The sequence below is a fragment of the Metopolophium dirhodum genome, chromosome 6 (genome assembly GCF_019925205.1).
Source record: "Metopolophium dirhodum isolate CAU chromosome 6, ASM1992520v1, whole genome shotgun sequence".
NCBI lineage: Eukaryota > Metazoa > Arthropoda > Insecta > Hemiptera > Aphididae > Metopolophium > Metopolophium dirhodum.
The window spans coordinates 16309036-16328288 of record NC_083565.1 but is presented as its reverse complement, the minus strand read 5'-3'; the positions used below and the strand labels follow the sequence as shown (position 1 = coordinate 16328288).

Below are 19253 nucleotides of genomic sequence, written 5' to 3'. Positions count from 1 at the left end.
AAAAATAATTTGCGCAAGTCTTTCTAATCCTAAACTTAACTTAATAGCAGAATATAATATAAACCATCGAAATTACATTACAAAAAAAATGTATAAATGTTTACATATTATATACATATGTATACAAAATAACAATATAATATCATACTGGTAAATACTTTGATAAATTTATAATAATAATTTAAAAAAATTACTAACAAGATAAACAATTGAAAATATATTTTATACAGTATATTTAATTATTAGATATATTAGTTCATGATTAGTATTGCATAATATAACTATTATCTCAAATAAAATGTAACATGTTAGATTCATACCTGATTTGATAAAATAAATAATACATTGATTTCAAATAAAAATAAAATTTATATTGAAGGAATTACCTTATTATTTTCTTTAAGTAAAAAATATTAAAAAATATATTATAAATTAGTTTTTATACTAATAGAAATATTATATCCTGATTGTTATTAATAAATAAAATATAACAAATAATTATGATATTTTAAATTTTTAAATTGGATTTGTGGTCTATAATATGGGTATAATAGCAAAATAATAAACATTAATTCATAACTAGTATTCAAATACAAATTTAAATTCAATTTTTCAAATTAATCACAATCTAAATTCAAACATTGATTGGAATCAATTATTGGAGAGCAATACACAAATGTACATAATAATACATACTATGAAGATTTGAAGACAAATCCAATTTAAATAACTAAATAAGCTAATGTATAATTATTTTGTACAATTAAATTATTAATATATAATAATTAGTTCTTTATACTTTTAACCTATAGTATTTACAAATATAAGGATTGCTAAAATAAAAACATTTCTATGACAATCATTTTTGGATAATAAAATAAAAATATAATACCTACAAGCTGGTATGTAATTATTTAAAAGAGTACATATAATCATTATAAAAATGTAGTTTTCATCTTAAACAAAGTTTATAATTATTGATATTAGCTTGTTTCATTAAATTATCTTTAAATCTTAAAAGTTAATATTTAAACTAATAAAACTATGAATAGCACCATATTTAAATCATATTTTGTGGGTTCTAATTTTTTGTTGTAAATGTATGCTTGATTATTGTATGATGTAAATACTTGAACCCATTAAATCTTACTACGGATACTCATATTTTTATTAGATTCTTCCCTCATTGATCTGTCTTAAATCTAAACAAACATTAAGATATATATTATTAAAATACAATTTAAATCAACTATATAGTAGTATATTTAGTATATTCTAGTCATAATTATTAGTCAGGTTTCACTGATGGATGGCTTCTTATTCAAAATTTGCATTTTAATTTGTCATCAAACACACTTATTTTGCTAAAAGGTACAGATTGTGTATGTAAAAAATAAAACATTTTAAATTAAAATAAAATATAAAATATTTTCAAAAAGAATAAAATAATTTCAAATAAAGAAATAAGATGTTAATTATCTTGCTTATTAGATTTATTAACCATTATTTTAGCTTAGAATATCTATATATTATATAAAAATGACACATACGAGTTTATGTTCAATGCACTCCAAAACTACTCAATCGATTTTGATCAGATTATGCTCAATGTGTGTAATTTAGTGTAATTTAAAGTATAAGATAGTTGTTACCTCGATGAGGTACCCTTTTATTGAACATTTAAGAAATGATTTTGAGATTTACGATTTAAATTTTTGTTTATAAATGGTTGCTAATGGTTATAGCTAACAGTATTATTATGATTAATTCTTTTAAAATATTTAATACAATAATTATTAATATAAAATAATTTTTTTAATTAATTTCTAAACGTATATAGGATTGGCATTTTTAACGAGCACTAAAATGCACAAAGTCAGCTAGTTCTTATCATTTTTACAAAAATTTAAACAATGTCTGAAATTTTTTTGTTATTGAGTTTATGCGTTATGTTATGATGTTTCCTAAAAAATTAATACAAATAATATATATTATTTATTTATATTGTGTTTAAATAAGTAAACCATACTTATACCATTATATTATTACCATATAATATTATGCTAATTATATTTTATTAAAGTGACTACCAAAATTTTTCAGAGTTCAAAAAAACTATATATTAGATGACTTAATGTTATAAGTTTTCCTTGTGATACTCTGAAAAAAAATCTAATTCAACTCTCTTTCAACTTTCTAAAAAAGTTTGCTTTTAGACAGTTTAAATTGAAAATGTCCCTCAACTTAATATGCATAACCATCACAGGGTAAATTCAATTGTTTTGTAAGCATATTGAGCTGAACAAGGTCACTCAATGGTTAGAAACATTATGACGACATTAGAAAACCAAGAATGGTGTCAAAAGCCATTGAACAGAGTATATAATATATAAAATATGATAGGTCGGCAGTTAAAAAAGAATGAGGGCGATCAGTAAATCAAAATAACGAATACGAAGCTTTTCTTATAGATCAGTTGTCTATATTTAATGTGAGAACATTATTGACGAATCATTTGATTACTTAAATTGCTAGTTAGATAGAAAATAATTTAAGATTTTTTTATATTTTATAAATTATAGCAAATATGGAGCAATAAGCACTAAGCAATGATATGAAACAAATGTTACAACATTGATAACATTTTGGTGGTATGCAGCATGAACTATGTACTACCCTAATTAATAAGGTATCAATAAATTAAACTTTAAAATGTTATTCAAATACTTTAATAAAATTAAGTTCTACAAAATATATTCTAACAAGTAATTAACATAAGTATAGAATTGAATGATCTTTGAATATTTAGAACAGAGCAATTGTAATTTATATTTACATATTCATCTGAAAGAATGTTATCTATTTAGTTTAAGATAGTTAGTCTAGAAAATTAGCTTATCAGCCAACAAAGCTTACCTACATGAGAAAATTACTCACTTAAATATTAAATAATGTGTCATTATGACTATTCGATTATACTCACCATTATTTATAAATACAATCCTCAATTTGTTGCTGCTGTGTATCATGTTCACGTTGATTCTGTTGATCAACTTTTACCTCTACAATATCAGTAGGAATATTATTTGCTGCGTCATACTTTTCTACAGTATAGTCAGCACTATAGATACATTCCTCAATTTGGGTTTGACCACTTATTGGTTCCAATTCTTGTGATGGTGGTGTTACAGTATGTGCCGCAGCTGCATCACTTTGTTGCCTAGCATACTTCTCGTGTATATTTCTGTGTCGTTTTAATGCAAATCGATCACTAAAACCAACTCCACAAATATCACAACGATGCGGTTTTTCTCCTGTATGTACTTTAGCATGATTTTTTAAATGTGTGGCTTGATTAAATGCTGATCCACATATATCACAACGATAAGGCTTTTCTCCTGTATGAATACGGCGATGATTCCATAATGTAGAATGACGAGCAAAAGTTTTATCACATACTTCACATTGATAAGGTCGTTCACCACTGTGTATTCTTTCATGATTTTTGAGATGAGGAGATTGAGAAAATTGCATTCCACATACACCGCATTTAAATGGTTTTTCACCTGTATGCACTCGACCATGATTTTTTAAATAAGCTGCTTTTGCGAATGATAAACCACATATTTCACACTTATAAGGTTTATCCCCAGTATGCAGACGTTTATGACTCCATAATGATGAGTAACGTGAAAAACTTCCCCCACATATGTTACAATGAAAAGGTTTGTTGGGAGTATTTGAATTGTTAATTGAATCATTCTTCATATTAACATTAGTATGGTTACCATTAACTAAAAAAATAATACCAGAACCATTACATTTATAACATTTGGTGACTGTAGCCATACCTCTTTTTTTCACTGGATAATAACCTTTCATTATTGCAGTCTGCTCGGGTGATAAATTGTCACTAGATTCTATTTCATTTTCTTGAGGTGTGTAGTTGGAACAATTCCCACCACTACAACTCACACATTTTATAAATCTAGACTTTTTACCCTTGACTGTTTGTGGAGCAACATCCGCACCACATGAAAAACACTGTTTGTGTACAGTTGATCGATGGACTTTCATATCTCTTACTTGAGGAAAACAAGAACCACATGTCGAACAAGTAAATGATGGTGGTTCTTGTGGATGAGCAGATTTTTTATGATGGTCTAGCATTGATGCATGTGTAAATCCAGCACCACAAACATCACATTTAAAAGCTGCACCAGCCGTTGTGAGAGACATTTGATTAACTAATGCATAGTTATAATTGAAAGGGGCTGTTACATCAAAACGATAAGAGGTCTTATCAGTTTGAGTTACTCCATTTGCTGAAGCTGCAGCAAGGACAGCAATATTACCAGATACGGGAACTTTCTGTACCATGTTTACGTTGTAAAATGGAAAGTCAACAGAAGATGCTTTATCATCTTTTTTGACAATAGTGGCATATAGTTGACCCGTTACTGGGTTTTGTTCTTGCCGAATGCCCGGATCATACATAATGGTTGTAACTACCTCGTCCTTGGTGCCACTCATACAGCTACTATCTATAAATAAAAATTTAAAAGATATGTTTGTGTTAAATATATTATTATTTAATACTGCCTAAATTAATAAAATAATTTGATGTGATGGTCATCATAAATGGTTTGAATATAAAATTCCTAGTCCATACAATTCAAATGGAATACATACTGTATAGTAATATACATTTTGAAATAGCCATTGATATGAAAATCTTTTTATATCAAATAGGCTATAGTAACTAATTTACAAGGTTATACAAAATACTAGGTTACAAGTGGGTCACTGTAATGGATGGTGTTAAATTTAAGTTCAATGATAAAATATCATAGTATAAATAAAACAAATCTGAGCGAAGAGCGTCAGCGTATGCTTTATTACTAAGTAAATTTGATGATATTATTGTGATTAAAGTAATTTATATACCTATTTACGTGGAACCTTTTTATACATTTTCAATTCTTAGCTGTATAAATTGAACATTTTATACATTTTTAATTTTTAAATTAGATACATTTTGTAAGAATCCTAACTTTAAATGCTTATAAAAAAAAAATTGTAACTGTATTTTTTATATTTTTCAACTGCCATTGAAATATTATATTTGAAGTCTTGTGTTAAATTTTCAAGTTTTTTAACCCAACTAATAAAATTGTATTAACATCTATAAAAAAAAACCTAAATATATTGAAAACTGAAAATGTAGACGGTTCAAAACAAGTCAAAATATTGTGTATAGAAAATGCTAATATAAACATTCAGTGAACATTTTATACATCTACGGTAATTTGTTCTAAAGTTGTATGAAAAACCAAAATCGATTTTGTCAAAAACCGATTTTGCGTAAAAATTCCCGGTTTTCCTTAATTTTTTTTTTTCTCAGCACTTAAGAAAACTACCATGAATTTTGAATCACCAATGCACCAACTAGATTCACTTTCCCATTGAACAAGATACTGAAGTTGAAAATCGAAGGATTATCTCAACTACTATTATCGTGTGGACACAAAAAAAAAAAATACACATCATTGTATAATAAATACATTCATCTCTCCGCTCAGAATTAAAAATAATATAACAATAATATTATCAAATAATAGATGTGAACTGTACCATTGACTGTCTTAATTCTTTATAGAATAGGCTTTTCTGAAGTTGGTAAATCAATTTGACAATAGTACAATACATGTTATTAACAAATAAAGATACTACCTAACTATATTGAAGATATCTTTAAAGTAAATAGTATTAATTATAACAATGCATAAAAGACATTTTTTTTTCTTTTAAGTAAAAGTTGGAACCCATCTGACTCAAAACTCGGCTGACCAACGCCTTTTAAAAATTACAGGGGCAGAGCCACCGTAGAAACGGCTTATGATGTTAGGTGTTTTACATTAAACTTGAGACAAGAGATAAGAATTAAACATAAAAATGAAACTTATTATATTTACCTTTATGTATATGGTATTTGTCAGGAATTTATTTTTATGTAGTTCATTGAAACTTTTGTATAATAAACCTACAACAAATAATAAAAACATAAATGTTGAAGTAGATATCATAACTATTAATTCTTAATGTTAAATTTAACTTACCTAGGTCAACTTAAAAATGTTTCTTCATAAACTCCATGATAAGAGTTTACTATAATATAGAATAATATAATATACAGTTTACATAATATCTGGATTAACCAATTATCAATTAAATTGTAAAATAATAATTTTAAAGAATATAAATATTAAAAAATGTGGTTATTTTGCATAATTGTATCATTTATTTTATATTTAGTCAGCAGATTTTGGTGTTACAAACAACAACATAAGGAGAACATTTATTAAAACTAATAATTAACAAAGTTGACAAGTAAAGCAAATAATTATAACTAAAACCAAATATGTGGAACACTTAAAAATTTAAAATTAAAACAATTAACATTCAACAAACAAAAAACAAGTGGAATTTTGGATCAACAATTTTTTTGTCAATTTTTGTTTTGGTTTGATACGACATGGAAGACATAATACACCATGGAAAGATAATAATATAATATTATATACTCCATGAAAAATTAAAACAAACTACCCGCCATTACTATAATCATTTTCCAAACACAAATTACAATGAACTTTCCAAAATATTTATAGTAATATTTTAAATTAGATTTTGAACTAAAATGTAAAAAAGCGGGCAAGTGGAAGTCCCTCTACTGTATAGTAGGTTACAAGTAATAAGTAGGTTACTGTAATGGATGGTGTTAAATTTGAAACCAATGATATAAAATCATTGTACACGAAAAACGATTCTGAGCGAAAACGATCCGTCAGTTTAAAATATTACTTAGTAAAAAAAAAAGACCAAGGAAAAAAAGAACACGGAAAAAAGAAAAATTTACAATTGTTTGGAGAAAACTACATTTTCAAACCGAGAATAATCATTTTAGTTATTTTGTTGTAATTTTATAATATTAACCACGTTATACATTATCGATTATTATCATTATACACCACTGGCTATGATGATTGGTTAAATTATTTTTATTTTTACCCATTACCCATTAAGTTTAAAATGTACATAATATAGAGTAATGTAACATATATACAGTAAAACCTTATAACGGAATCGCTCGGTACCAACTGATATTTCCGTTGTAAAGGAGTTTCCTTTTTAAGGAGACTAAAATATACGGGATATAAATTATTTAGGACTATTAAAGGACTAAGGTTTTACTGTACACCTACTACTACTACTACTTCTAGGTCAATAGAAGTATATTAATATTTACTTACATTATAACATATTTTTTTGATATTATATATAATTTAAGTATAATAAAAGGAGAAATTACCTTCATTACAAATGTACATATTTATACGACCATTTTTATTACTGGAAATTCCCTATGTAGACATTTTCATACGTTTAATGCTATTATATATTATTTGAGCGAACAAAATATAGTCTATTGACAGTCACTGAAGTATCAAATACGTGTTTTTAATAATATAAAAATTTGAAATGGAAATTTTTAAATCCAACAAATATATTATAATCCGTCTCTCTTTCAAACAAAGTTATTCAAAACACAATACGCTTTTATGATGTGATTACAAAAATCGGGTTCGACTAGAATAGTCGTATATGTATTACATTCCACTTCCTTTAATAGCCTATACAATTAAATATTCTACGAGTATTAGTATTATTCGGCCCTCGTTCAGGAAATGGTCGTAATAAATTGGTGTGTAGTCCAAATGCCTCATCGGCAACAAATATAAATGGTTGTAATAATGTTGTAAATTATTTTCTGTCAATGACAACGATACCGGATCAGGAAGTTGATTTGTGTAATATAACTTTTTCCCAAATATCTACACTTTGTCGAAAAACGTTACGCTCGTACGCTCCGACATCAATAAAAATGAAATTTAATTTCGCATCTACCACTATCATAAGACATCATAGTACGATTGAAAAGTGCTTTTTATAATTATAATAAAGTGACCCAGAATTGTTTGGGTTTCTACATCTTATGTGTTTTCCATCAAAGGACCCGAGATAATTTGGAAAATTTCTTTTTTATAAAAAAATTCAGAAATTTCAATCTATTTTTCTTTGTTCGGTTCCGGCATTTCTGTGAGTTGTAACACATTTGACAAGTTTCACGGATGATTTGGTTAATATAGTACTCTGGCTAATACGAAAATCAAAATGTGGCGCAGAAAAATGAATCCCCGTTGACAAATATATTATATTATATTAAATACCGAAGAAAAAAATTTTAATTTAATTACTTTTTTTTGGAAAACTTAAAAATTTGTAAATCTAATTTTTAGACAAATGTTGATGGTAAAAGCGTTTATTTTTAAGTCAATTATTTTATTTTTTACAACTGTTTAAAGTATTGATATTTTTTTGGAGCAAATTTATTTGAAACGAAATAACTTATTCAAAATATTATTTTTGGGAATTTCCTGTACCTAATAGATAGGAAGTAGTATAATTTTTAAGTATATTTACTTGTATTCTTGATTATACTTATAATTGTCATAATTTTAACTAGTATCAATTTTTTTTGTCATGAACTGTTACATCCTGTTTATAATCAATTTTGACTTACCTAATGTATTTTTTTTTTTTTTGGTAACATCACAATAATAAAAAGGTGGGTAAGTGGATGTCGCTCTGCTGTACAGTAGATTACAAGTGGGTCACTGTAATGGATGGTATTAAATTTGAATTCAATGATATAATATCATTGTATAAGAAAAACGATTCTGAGCGAAAACCGTATGTCAGTCAGTCAACCGTATTATTATTATTATGGTATTACTAATATTATATTTGATGATATTATTGTGAATAAAGTTTTTTATATATAACCTATTTACGTGGAAACATTGTTTTAAATTTTCAATTCTTAGCTATAAAATTTGAACATTTTATACATTTTTAACTACAAAATAATTATTAAATTTAAAATTTGATACATTTTGTCAAAATTCAAACTTTAAATCCTTATAAAAAAAACTTGTGTCAATGTATTTTTAATATTTTTCTACTGCTATTATAAAAATATATCAGGAGCCTGGCATTAATTTTTCACGCTTTTTACCCCAACAAATAAAATGTTAGTGATATTTATAGGAAAAAAAACAAAAAAATTGATTACCGAACATGTCCATAAGCAACTCAAAAAAGTAAAAATATTTTTAAAATTGTATGGTGTATAGCAAATGAAAATATAAACATTCAGTAAAATTTTCATGTATCTACAGTTGTTCGTACAAAACCGATACATGAGAAATCGAGTGAATATCCAATATTGTGAAAATGTGAACTTCAAACGCTCCTAAAAATTTAATTTGACTTTCTTATAGACATTTTTTTTTTTGTGTAAGGTAGATAATCTTATAAGGAATCTTGTATTACATTTTTAAATATTAGATTTAAAAAGAAAAATTTTTATGAATTCTTAACTCAAAATAATTTGGTAATTTTTGTGATTTTTCCATATTTTGTCAATTTTTTAACTTTAAATGCTAATAAAAAAAAAACTGTGACTAAGGATTTTTAATATTTTTCAAATGTCATTGTAACAATATAGTAGGAGCATTGTATTAAATTTTCAAACTTTTTTATCCAACAAATAAAGTTTTATTGACATCCTTAGAAAAAAAGACTAATAAAATTGGAAACTGAAAATGTTCCTAATTAGTACAAAACAAATCAAAATTTTTGAAAATTTTATCATTCATAGAAAATGCTAATATAAATGACCAGTGAAAATTTCATGTGTTACGTTCATTTGTTTTAGAGTTACACCAAAAACCAAAATCGATTTGCGTAAAAATTCTCGTTTTTCCTTAATTTTTATGTTGTTTTTCCCGGCGCTTTTGAAAACTATTAGAAATTTTAAATTTTGAAAAAGATACTGAAGTTGAAAATCCAATTATTATTTCGACTACTTATCGTGTACACAGACACAAAAAAAAAAAATAAAAAAAACACATTATAAATCAATAATACATTATCAACGATACATTCATCGTCCCACTCAGAATCTAAAATGTAGACAAGTGGGTACCGCTCTGCTGTACAGTTAGTTTTTTTTTTTTTTTTTTAGTCTTCAATCCTTAGATTGGTTTGCTGCAGTTCTCCATGCTTCCCTATCAGTTAGTACAGTTAGTTACTTAGTTGTAATGGATGTATTATATTTGAATACAACGATAAACCATTGCATACGAAAAACGATTCTGAGCGATTCTAGTCCTTATAATATTATTATTTTTTATTCGGTGATAAACAATTCGTTGTAAATATATTTAGTTAAGAGGACGCTATACCCGCATGCGTTAGCTCCGTCGTTCTACTAATGTAGTAGGTAGGTACCTACAACATAGCAAAAAACTGTTTCGCGCGGAATAGAACGACTCCCTCGGTATTTATACTACCAAAATTCTATAACGCATAAGCAACAACTTTATCTGTGTCGTAGCGTTTTTATTATTTGGATAAGATAAATAAAATTAAAATTATCAGTTTGAGAACAAAAGGATTATTTTTGTTTTTTTCATTTCATTATTCAAAATTATTGGTAAATGCTATTAAAAAAATTAAAACGCTACGACACAGATAAAGTTGTTACTTGTTCCCTATGCGTTGTGGAATTTTGGTAATTCTACTATAAATACCGAGGGAGCGGTTCCATTCCGTGCAAAACAGTTTTTTGGTATGTTGTAGCTGTTGTAGGTACCTAAATATGTCTATATATAATATATATTATATAAAACAAATGTATATGTATGTTTGATGTATTTTGATAATAGAAAAACTTTTAAGAACCCTCATATTAAATGTTCAAGCTTTTTGACCAAGCGTACCTACATTTAAAATTTTTTTTTTAAAAAAAACTAATGAATATAGAAAATTTAAATGCTCCAATAATAGCTCATCGTAAATCCACAATAATTTTCTATGATCATCTGAAGTTAAAATGTTGACAAAATTCATTAAAATCACGAAAATTGGCAAACTATTTTGAGTTAGAAATTTAAAAAAAAAATTATATTTATATCTAAGCTTTGAAAATTTAATATAAGATTCCTTTAAGTGTTTCTACATTTAACATAAAAAAGGTGGGTACGTGGATGTCTCTCTGCTGTACAGTAGGTTACAAGTGGGTCACTGTAATGGATGGTATTAAATTTGAATTCAGTGATATAATATCATTGTATAAGAAAAATGATTTTGAGCAAAAACGGTCAGTCAGCCTATGATATTCCAGGGCTGAAAATTGGTAAAAAACCGTAAATTTGAGAACCGAAAACCGCTTTTAGTTTTGGAATGCTGGAAGCGGTTATTGGTTGTCGGTAATCAAGGTAAATATCTAAATATTAACATCAAAGCGGTTACCTCGTATTTTCAATCCCGATTTTATAACCAAAACCTATTCCCGACCAAAATAATGAACGGTTTTTTCGAGGAATTTAATACTTGAATTATGTCATGAATCATATGATTACATTATAGTTGAATTTAATTTTCCAGCTATTTTAAAATTTTTTCCTCAATTAATTGCCGTCGAGTATTTCTTATCTGTTGTGAATATCAAATGTATATATAGTTGTATATACTTACATATATATAATATATATAGGTATAAGTGTTTAACTATATATATATGTGATATTCAAATTATTTCACAATAACACAGTCAACCACCCTAATCCGCTCATTTCCAATCTCTCATCCATCTCTCTCCCCAATAACCCTCCACGTCGCCTAAAGCGAAATTGGCCCGGGGACCTCCTCAACCAATAAAAAAATTAAAATAAAAAAAAAAAAAACCTAAAAGTCTAGAATTGAAGTAGTGTCGCTTGGACACTCCCTTCCATCAAGCCTTCCAGTTTTGTATAAAAATCATCAACCATATTACTCATTGTATAGTTAATACAGATTGTATATATTTTCTTTTAATAAAAAAAAAAAAAAACTCTAAAAAAAAAAGAAAGAAACTATATACTATAAATACCGTCTAATATAATACTTTAAATACGTTATATTATTATATTATTTAACGTCTAATACGTTTACGTCGTCGATGATTATTTTTTTATTGATCTTTGTTTCTAAGAAATATACACTGCCACAATTTATTATAGATAGGGGACCTTCCAAGCTTAATTTTAAGCAATTTGTTTCAACATTTTTAGGTTTTTATCACATTATACTTTGTTTTGCATACATTTATAAATAGTTTAGTATTAAATTATGACTCCAAGAGCCCAAACCCTCCTGGTTCTGCATTTGTTATTTGTAGTGTTTGCTCCAATGGTCGGACCGCAGGCTAGCGTAGAATGCTCGATCAGCATTTTGGTACTTAGGGGGGTCAAAAGTAAAAATTTCCCAGTAGTTTTCAAAAGCGACGTGAAAAACAAAAGAAAAATTAATGAAAAACGGGAATTTTTACGCAAAATCTGTTTTTGAGAAAATCGATTTTGGTATTGGTGTAACTCTAAAACAAATTACCGTAAGGACATGAAATTTTGACTGAATGTTTATAATTGCATTTCCTATAATACACCATAACATTTTCCAAATATTTTGACTTATTTTGAGCTGTTTACGGACATTGTCAGTTTTCAATTTTTTTAGTTTTTTTTTCTATAAATATCAATAAAATTTTATCTGTTGAGTAAAAAAGCTTGAAAATTTAATAGAAGGCTCCTAGGTTATTGTTTCAAAGGCAGATGAAAAAAATTAAAAATCCTTAGTCACAGTTTTTATTTGTAAGCATTTAAAGTTCAAATATTGACAAAATACGGAAAAATCTCGAAAATTAGCAAATTATTTTGAGTTGAAAATTCATAAAAATTTTTCTTTTTAAATCTAAGATTTGAAAATGTAATACAAGATTATCCATAAGTTTGTCTACCTTTATCAAAAAAAAAACGTCTACAAGAAAGTCAAATTAAATTTTTATTCGCGTTTGAAATTCATATTTTTACAACATTTGATATTCACTCAATTTTTCGTGTAACAATTTTCTTATTCTGTTGTAATTAAAAAACGTATGACTGTAGATACTTGTAAATTTCACTGAATGTTTATATTAGCATTTTCTATACACGATTAAATTTTGAAAATAATTTGACTCTTTTTGAGCTGTTTACGGACATTGTCTGTTTTCAATTTTTTTATTTTTTTTTTTATATAAATATCATTAAAATTTTATTTGTTGGGTAGAAAAGGGTGAAAATTTAATGCAAGGCTTCTGATATATTGTTACAATAGCAGTTGAAAAATATATAAAATATATATGCACAATTTTTTTAAAGTTCAAATTTTGACAAAATTTATCAAATTTAAAATGTAATAATTATTTTGTAGTTAAAAATTTATAAAATGTTCAACTTTTGTAGCTAAGGATTAAAAATATAAAACAAGTTTCCACGTAAATAGCTTGTGTATAAATTACTTTATTCACAATAGTATCATCAAATATACTTGGTAATATCATAGGCTGACGGACCGTTTTCGCTTAGAATCGTTTTTCTTATACAATGATATTATATCATTGAATTCAAATTTAACACCATCCATTACAGTGACCCACTTGTAACCTACTGTACAGCAGAGCGACATCCACTTATCCACCTTTTATAAATTTTTATCTACAAAATAATTATTAAATTTTGTCAAAATTTGAACTTTAAATGCTTATAAAAAATATTGCGCCTATGTATCTTTAATATTTTTCAACTGCTACTGTAACAATATATCTTGTATTAAATTTTCACTCACTATATTACCCAACAAATAAAATTTTATTGGCAATTATAAAAAAAAAACCTAAAAAATTGAAAACTGACAATGTCCGTAAACAGCTTAAAAAGAGAATATTATGGTGTATAGAAAATGAAAATATAAAAATCCAGTGAAATTTTCATGTACATACAGTTATTCGTTTTTGAATTACAACAAAATAACAAAATCGCTACATGAGAAATCGAGTGAATATCAAATCTATAATAATTAAGTTTGATAATAGGTTTTTTAAATACCTACTCTAATAGGATAATACTCTTTTATAAAAGGTTACTACCCAAAAATTCGAAATTAAAACTGCTGAATATAATTTTGCTATAATATTCGTATAAAGCCTCAGTAGCTGTTCCATTTTTATGCTTAAATCGTTGTTCTACTTTTAAAACTAAAATCTTTAACGTTAGGGTAAACAAAAAAAAGGATTTGAATCCGAAAAAATAATCGTTTTAAATAATATAGGTATATAAAATTAAACACCAACTCGTGCACAATGTCACTACTCACTACGCATCGTTTTACGTTTGTTATAACTATCAAGAACGCTAGGATTATATAAAGATGGCCGACGGTGCGTCGTGCCAACTCGTAAATAATAAGAACCGCTCACTACAGAATAAAGATAAACAAGCTAATGCAAGCACAGTGCTGTGACTGAGCAGTGAGCAGTGATCACTAAGGTCTAAGCACGTGAGTAGTGAGTACTGAGTTTAGTGTTTACTCATTACTGTTTAGTGAATAGTGGGTCGTTCCCCAATTATTTAATCACGTTCACGTTTCTCCACCAACTGAGTAATGGCGCTCTCGTCGCTTATCGATCAACTGAGCACCAGTGCTATCCCCACTCCCAACGAAGTATCGCTGTAACCCACACGACCAACTTTGAAGCGTGTGCAATTCAACAGCACTAACCTAACGCGACGTCACGACTTATTTAAACTGTGGGTTAAAAGCCGTTGTTCCGTGCCTCAGATCTCAGTAAGTTGTAGTCAGTGCTCACTGCTCAGTAGTGTTGACTGTTTAACACTCGTGCAAGGTGCAACTCTTGTGCTATGTCGCTGTTTTCGTAATGATTGTCATGCGCACGTTATCACAGTGTTTAATCGTTCCACTGATAATATTAATATATTAAATATTTATTGTTTGTATTAAATGTCGATCAAGATATCAAGAGTCAAGACCCAACAGAAGTTTCGACATTTCAAGTAAGATTTTTTCACCTTAATTGCGTTCTTATAGTAGTGTCTAGTAGTGTTATAGGTAACACAATCATATATTTATTTTGGTTGGTTGATTTGTCATTACAAACTTTGTAGTTAGTGGTGCTCATTGCTCAAAGAACTTATATCAATTATAAAGTAAATCGTTTCTAAGACATCATTTGATTAGTTTCATAACTTACAAAAACCTATGATTTTTTTAACCAAAAATCTGAAACAAATGTTTTTAAGTGGCGACCGGTAAGTGACAAGAATACATTAGTAGCGATCAACTTCAAGGCCCGAGGGATGGTTATCGGGTTATCCTTTACACTCAAGCTATATTACTACAAAAATCTATAATTTATATTGGTTATCGAACATAATTTTATTAGATTTATTTGACATTGTTAGTTGTTACCCATTAGCCAGATGTATTACTTATCAATTATTTTAAGATTCTGAGCGGAGCGAGAAAGCTCCGCTTTATGGTTTTACAATGGTCCTTAGGTATATTTTTTTTAAATTTTCTTTTTTATTCTATATACAAAATTTCTACCAGAAGGAATGCTTTAATTTTAACATATAGTATCTAATCTTTTAGCAAATTGGATCAAGATGGTACTTCAGATAGGTCATTTTTTGAATTTCTCAATAGTTATTTAATGCCACGATAAAAACCACTGACAAACTACAAAAAACCGCTTAAAATGGGATCTTAATTTCTAACGCTTTTATAAAAACGAAAAAAAAATAATAATATTATAATATTAATTCAACTTACATGCTAAAATAAATAATAACAATATTCAATATCCAGACTGACAAACCGTCTCCGCTCAGAATCATTTTTCTTATACAATGATACCTATTATATCATTGAATTCAAGTTTAATACAATCCATTTTACATTGACTCACTTGTAACCTACTATACATTAGAGCGACATCTACTTACATGCTTTTTTTTATATTTTGAGAGGCAACCACTGGTAATCTCATTCAATTATAAGTTAGTATAACAAAGACCTAGTATTTGTTCAATAACTGCCATTAATACTTGAGAAAAACATGCTTTGTTTTCTTTTAGGGTCTCTTCTCTGCTCCTTAGGTATTTATTTGTATTTGAATGATCAGATAAGTATTGTTTATTCTCAAAAGAAATAACAAATTGCTTTAATTTTTTTAAACTTTAAAAATACAAATTTTTTGAAGAGTGAGTAATTAAGACAATTTAAATTAAACATATACTTGTATGTAAACATTAAGCAATTATTAGATAATTATTGGTTACTCATTTGTACCTTTACAAATTGGCAATCATTAGTGGTTAGTAAAATAAAATTTGGTAATTAAGAGGATTCGATACCGTGATTTTCTGTTTTTGTCTTACACTCCCGTGACATAGTAATTTAAACGTGTTTTTTTGCCAAACATACCAATTCATCTAATGAAGTGATAAGAATTCTTAAAACAATTTTGAATTTGTCTACTTGAATTTACTTTTCCACATTTTTGATATTATCCCCCGAATTCCTAAAAATGTCATATTAAAAAAAAGTATTTAAAAATTGTTGTATTTCAATTTTCTGGAAGTTAAAATCAAAAAATCAAAAATGTGGGAAAGTCGATTTCAAGTAGACTTGACAAAAAATTCAAATCTGATTTTAGAATTCTTATTGCTTTATTAGATCAATTGGCATGTTTGGCGAAAAACACTTCTAAAATGCTATGTCACTTGTGTATTAGACAAAAACTGAAAATCATGTTATCGAATCCCCTTAAGAATGTTAGTTAGGTACAATTTTATAGTTGACTAATAATAAAGTTCAAATTATTATGGCAATAATTGAATATATACTATAAAAAATAAAATCTTCACTAAAATGTACTGTATTATGAGTGAAGACTTTTATATTAATTAGAATTACAATGTAAATTAAAAGCAAACTATAATTTACCTTAATTTTTTATTTATATTGGAATCAATACAAAGAACTTTATTTTGTTGGATTGACAAAATAATGAACATATATAAATATCAGTTTGTATGATTCCTTTTTTAGTAATAAAATAATTTAAATTAAGAACGATCAGTTAAGAATTTGTTCATTGTCTTATGGTCCGTATGCATATTCAATTTATGTGTCACATAAAACATGTTAAACTATGTCTTATGTGACACACAAATTGACTCTGCATATGGACATTAGACATGTAGAATGTAGCAAAAATCTCCCTCTATTTCACTCAATGTTGTATTATTGAAATAAGGGATTTCACATGATGAAATATCATCATATGGTTTCATATAATATCATATATTATCTATTTTCTATAGATTTCATATAATATTGAGATAATATTATCTGTGTTTTGTCAGAAGCTTTTAATATTATTTTGATTTTTAAATTATTTATGTCTGTATGCATAGTCAATTTGTATGTCTCTTAAGACATAGTTTATCATGTCTTATGTGACACATAAATTGACTATGCATACGGGCATGAGTTCTTTAGGAATTTTCTTATAAATAAAAATATTAAAAAAAACTTCATACAAAACACAGATTTTTTTTATACTTTATAATTAATTGTTATACTAGGTCATACATTATTTTCAAAAATTTAATCATTAATCACAATGAGTGAAACTTGAATTAGAGGTTTTAACAATAGTACTTGTCATGTGTAAGTCGGAGAAAACAATGAAACTAATGTGCCATGTGTTGTTTCTGTCTAACAAATGTACAACAGCTCCAATTTTGTGTTGTTGGTTACAATATCAAAGTGAATTGACCTATTATTGAATATAGAAAAAAGATTATTGTCTATATTGTCTTGTAAGTGGTTTACTATATTTTTATTTTCAAGCGAGTTATGACTGTAAAATATTACAATTTAAAATGCTTCTAATTGTCTTAAAAATTTAAATATTGTAAAACCAATGAGACAACAGATAACCTTACCTTATGACCTTACCTTTAATTTTGATACTACATAAATTCTCTCTAATGCTAACACATAATGGGAAATGCTAAATTAAAATAATGTTATCCATGTGTTGGAAGGAGTTAACACATTTGGTTTGGGTGTATTATGTGACACAGTGGCGTAGTGAACATTTATAAACCATGATGTACAGCATATATTTCAGTATATTATATAAGTAAGAGTAGATAATAATCCTACTTTATAATATAATATATCCCCTTAATGACTTAATATAAATATAATAATTATGCGTCTGTTAATATTTTAATTTTTGCTTTATGTTATTGCTTACCATAATGTATCCAACTACACACCGCCCAAAAAAATGTTACTAAGAGTATTCGTTGCCTCTAGAGTTTTAGAGAAAGTACAACATTTTGTACTGTTGATAACATTTTAGTTAATGTAAAAACAATATTTTAAAAGCACTATCACGTATCCAAATTTTCAACAAATACGCACCGGGTGCACCCTTTACCTTTAGAACCAATCCCATTGAGGTACCTGGGTTAATGCTAGGATTAATGCTATACTTATTTATTGTAAATACTACGAACAAATGCGTAAGTTAATATTGTAAATAATTGGACTCCAATGATGATTTAATTATTAAAGTTTAAAAAAAAGCTTTTTTCCCATATGAATAAATATTTTATAAAAAAAGCAAGTGCATATTATGATGCATAATTGCAGTTTTTTACTTATGGACATATTTCATTGTTTTTTAACGCATTAAGTTCACAAACTTCTGAGCCCTGATTACATATAATATAATATAATACCTCACATATTATAAAATTTAGATATAATTAATATTTTAATAAACTAACTAAGGGACTGCTATATAAAATAAAGCCAATATTACACCCAACTTATTACATATTAATCAAATCCTACCTCACAGATCGTTACTTTCAGGTCAGAGTTGGCACAACCTTTTCTGACTTAGCAAAGATTAGTGCAGGTGTTCCACATGGGGGCATCCTTTCTCCTCTATTATACAACATATATGCTGCCGAAAAACCCACCTCTCCGAACACAACTGTTGCGGGGTTTGCCGATGACAAGGCTATTATTTCTATCCATGATAATCCTCACATAGCTTCCCTCAATCTTCAACTCCACCTCGACCTCATGGCTGATTGGTATAAAAAATGGCGTATCAAAGTTAACCAATCCAAATCGCTTCATACTACCTTCACTCTTCGTCT

General features: G+C 27.1%; 2 protein-coding genes across 4 annotated transcripts in view; one reads left to right on the top strand and one right to left on the bottom strand.

Annotated features, from left to right (window-relative positions):
* Nucleotides 1–462: 462 nt before the first annotated feature.
* Nucleotides 463–6493, bottom strand: LOC132947209 (zinc finger protein ZFP2-like). The gene is made up of 4 exons (XM_061017452.1): nucleotides 6120–6493; nucleotides 5976–6043; nucleotides 2984–4544; nucleotides 463–1202 (listed from the first exon to the last, which is right to left on the bottom strand). The coding sequence occupies exon 3, from the start codon at nucleotides 4531–4533 to the stop codon at nucleotides 2986–2988; it is 1548 nt and encodes a 515-aa protein (XP_060873435.1). The 5' UTR covers nucleotides 4534–4544; nucleotides 5976–6043; nucleotides 6120–6493; the 3' UTR covers nucleotides 463–1202; nucleotides 2984–2985.
* Nucleotides 6494–14595: 8102 nt separating this feature from the next.
* Nucleotides 14596–19253, top strand: part of LOC132946305 (putative leucine-rich repeat-containing protein DDB_G0290503) — a 31238-nt gene continuing 26580 nt past the window's right edge. For 2 of the 3 annotated variants that reach the window (XM_061016229.1, XM_061016227.1), the window contains exon 1: nucleotides 14596–15056. The gene's annotated coding sequence lies outside the window, so the exon portion shown is untranslated. The remainder of the gene's footprint in view (nucleotides 15057–19253) is intronic. The other variant, XM_061016228.1, reaches the window with a different exon arrangement.

What these genes read in the sequence shown, in the direction of transcription:
- LOC132947209 (XM_061017452.1), bottom strand. Translation starts at nt 4,533, where the DNA reads ATGAGTGGCACCAAGGACGAGGTAGTTACAACCATTATGTATGATCCG.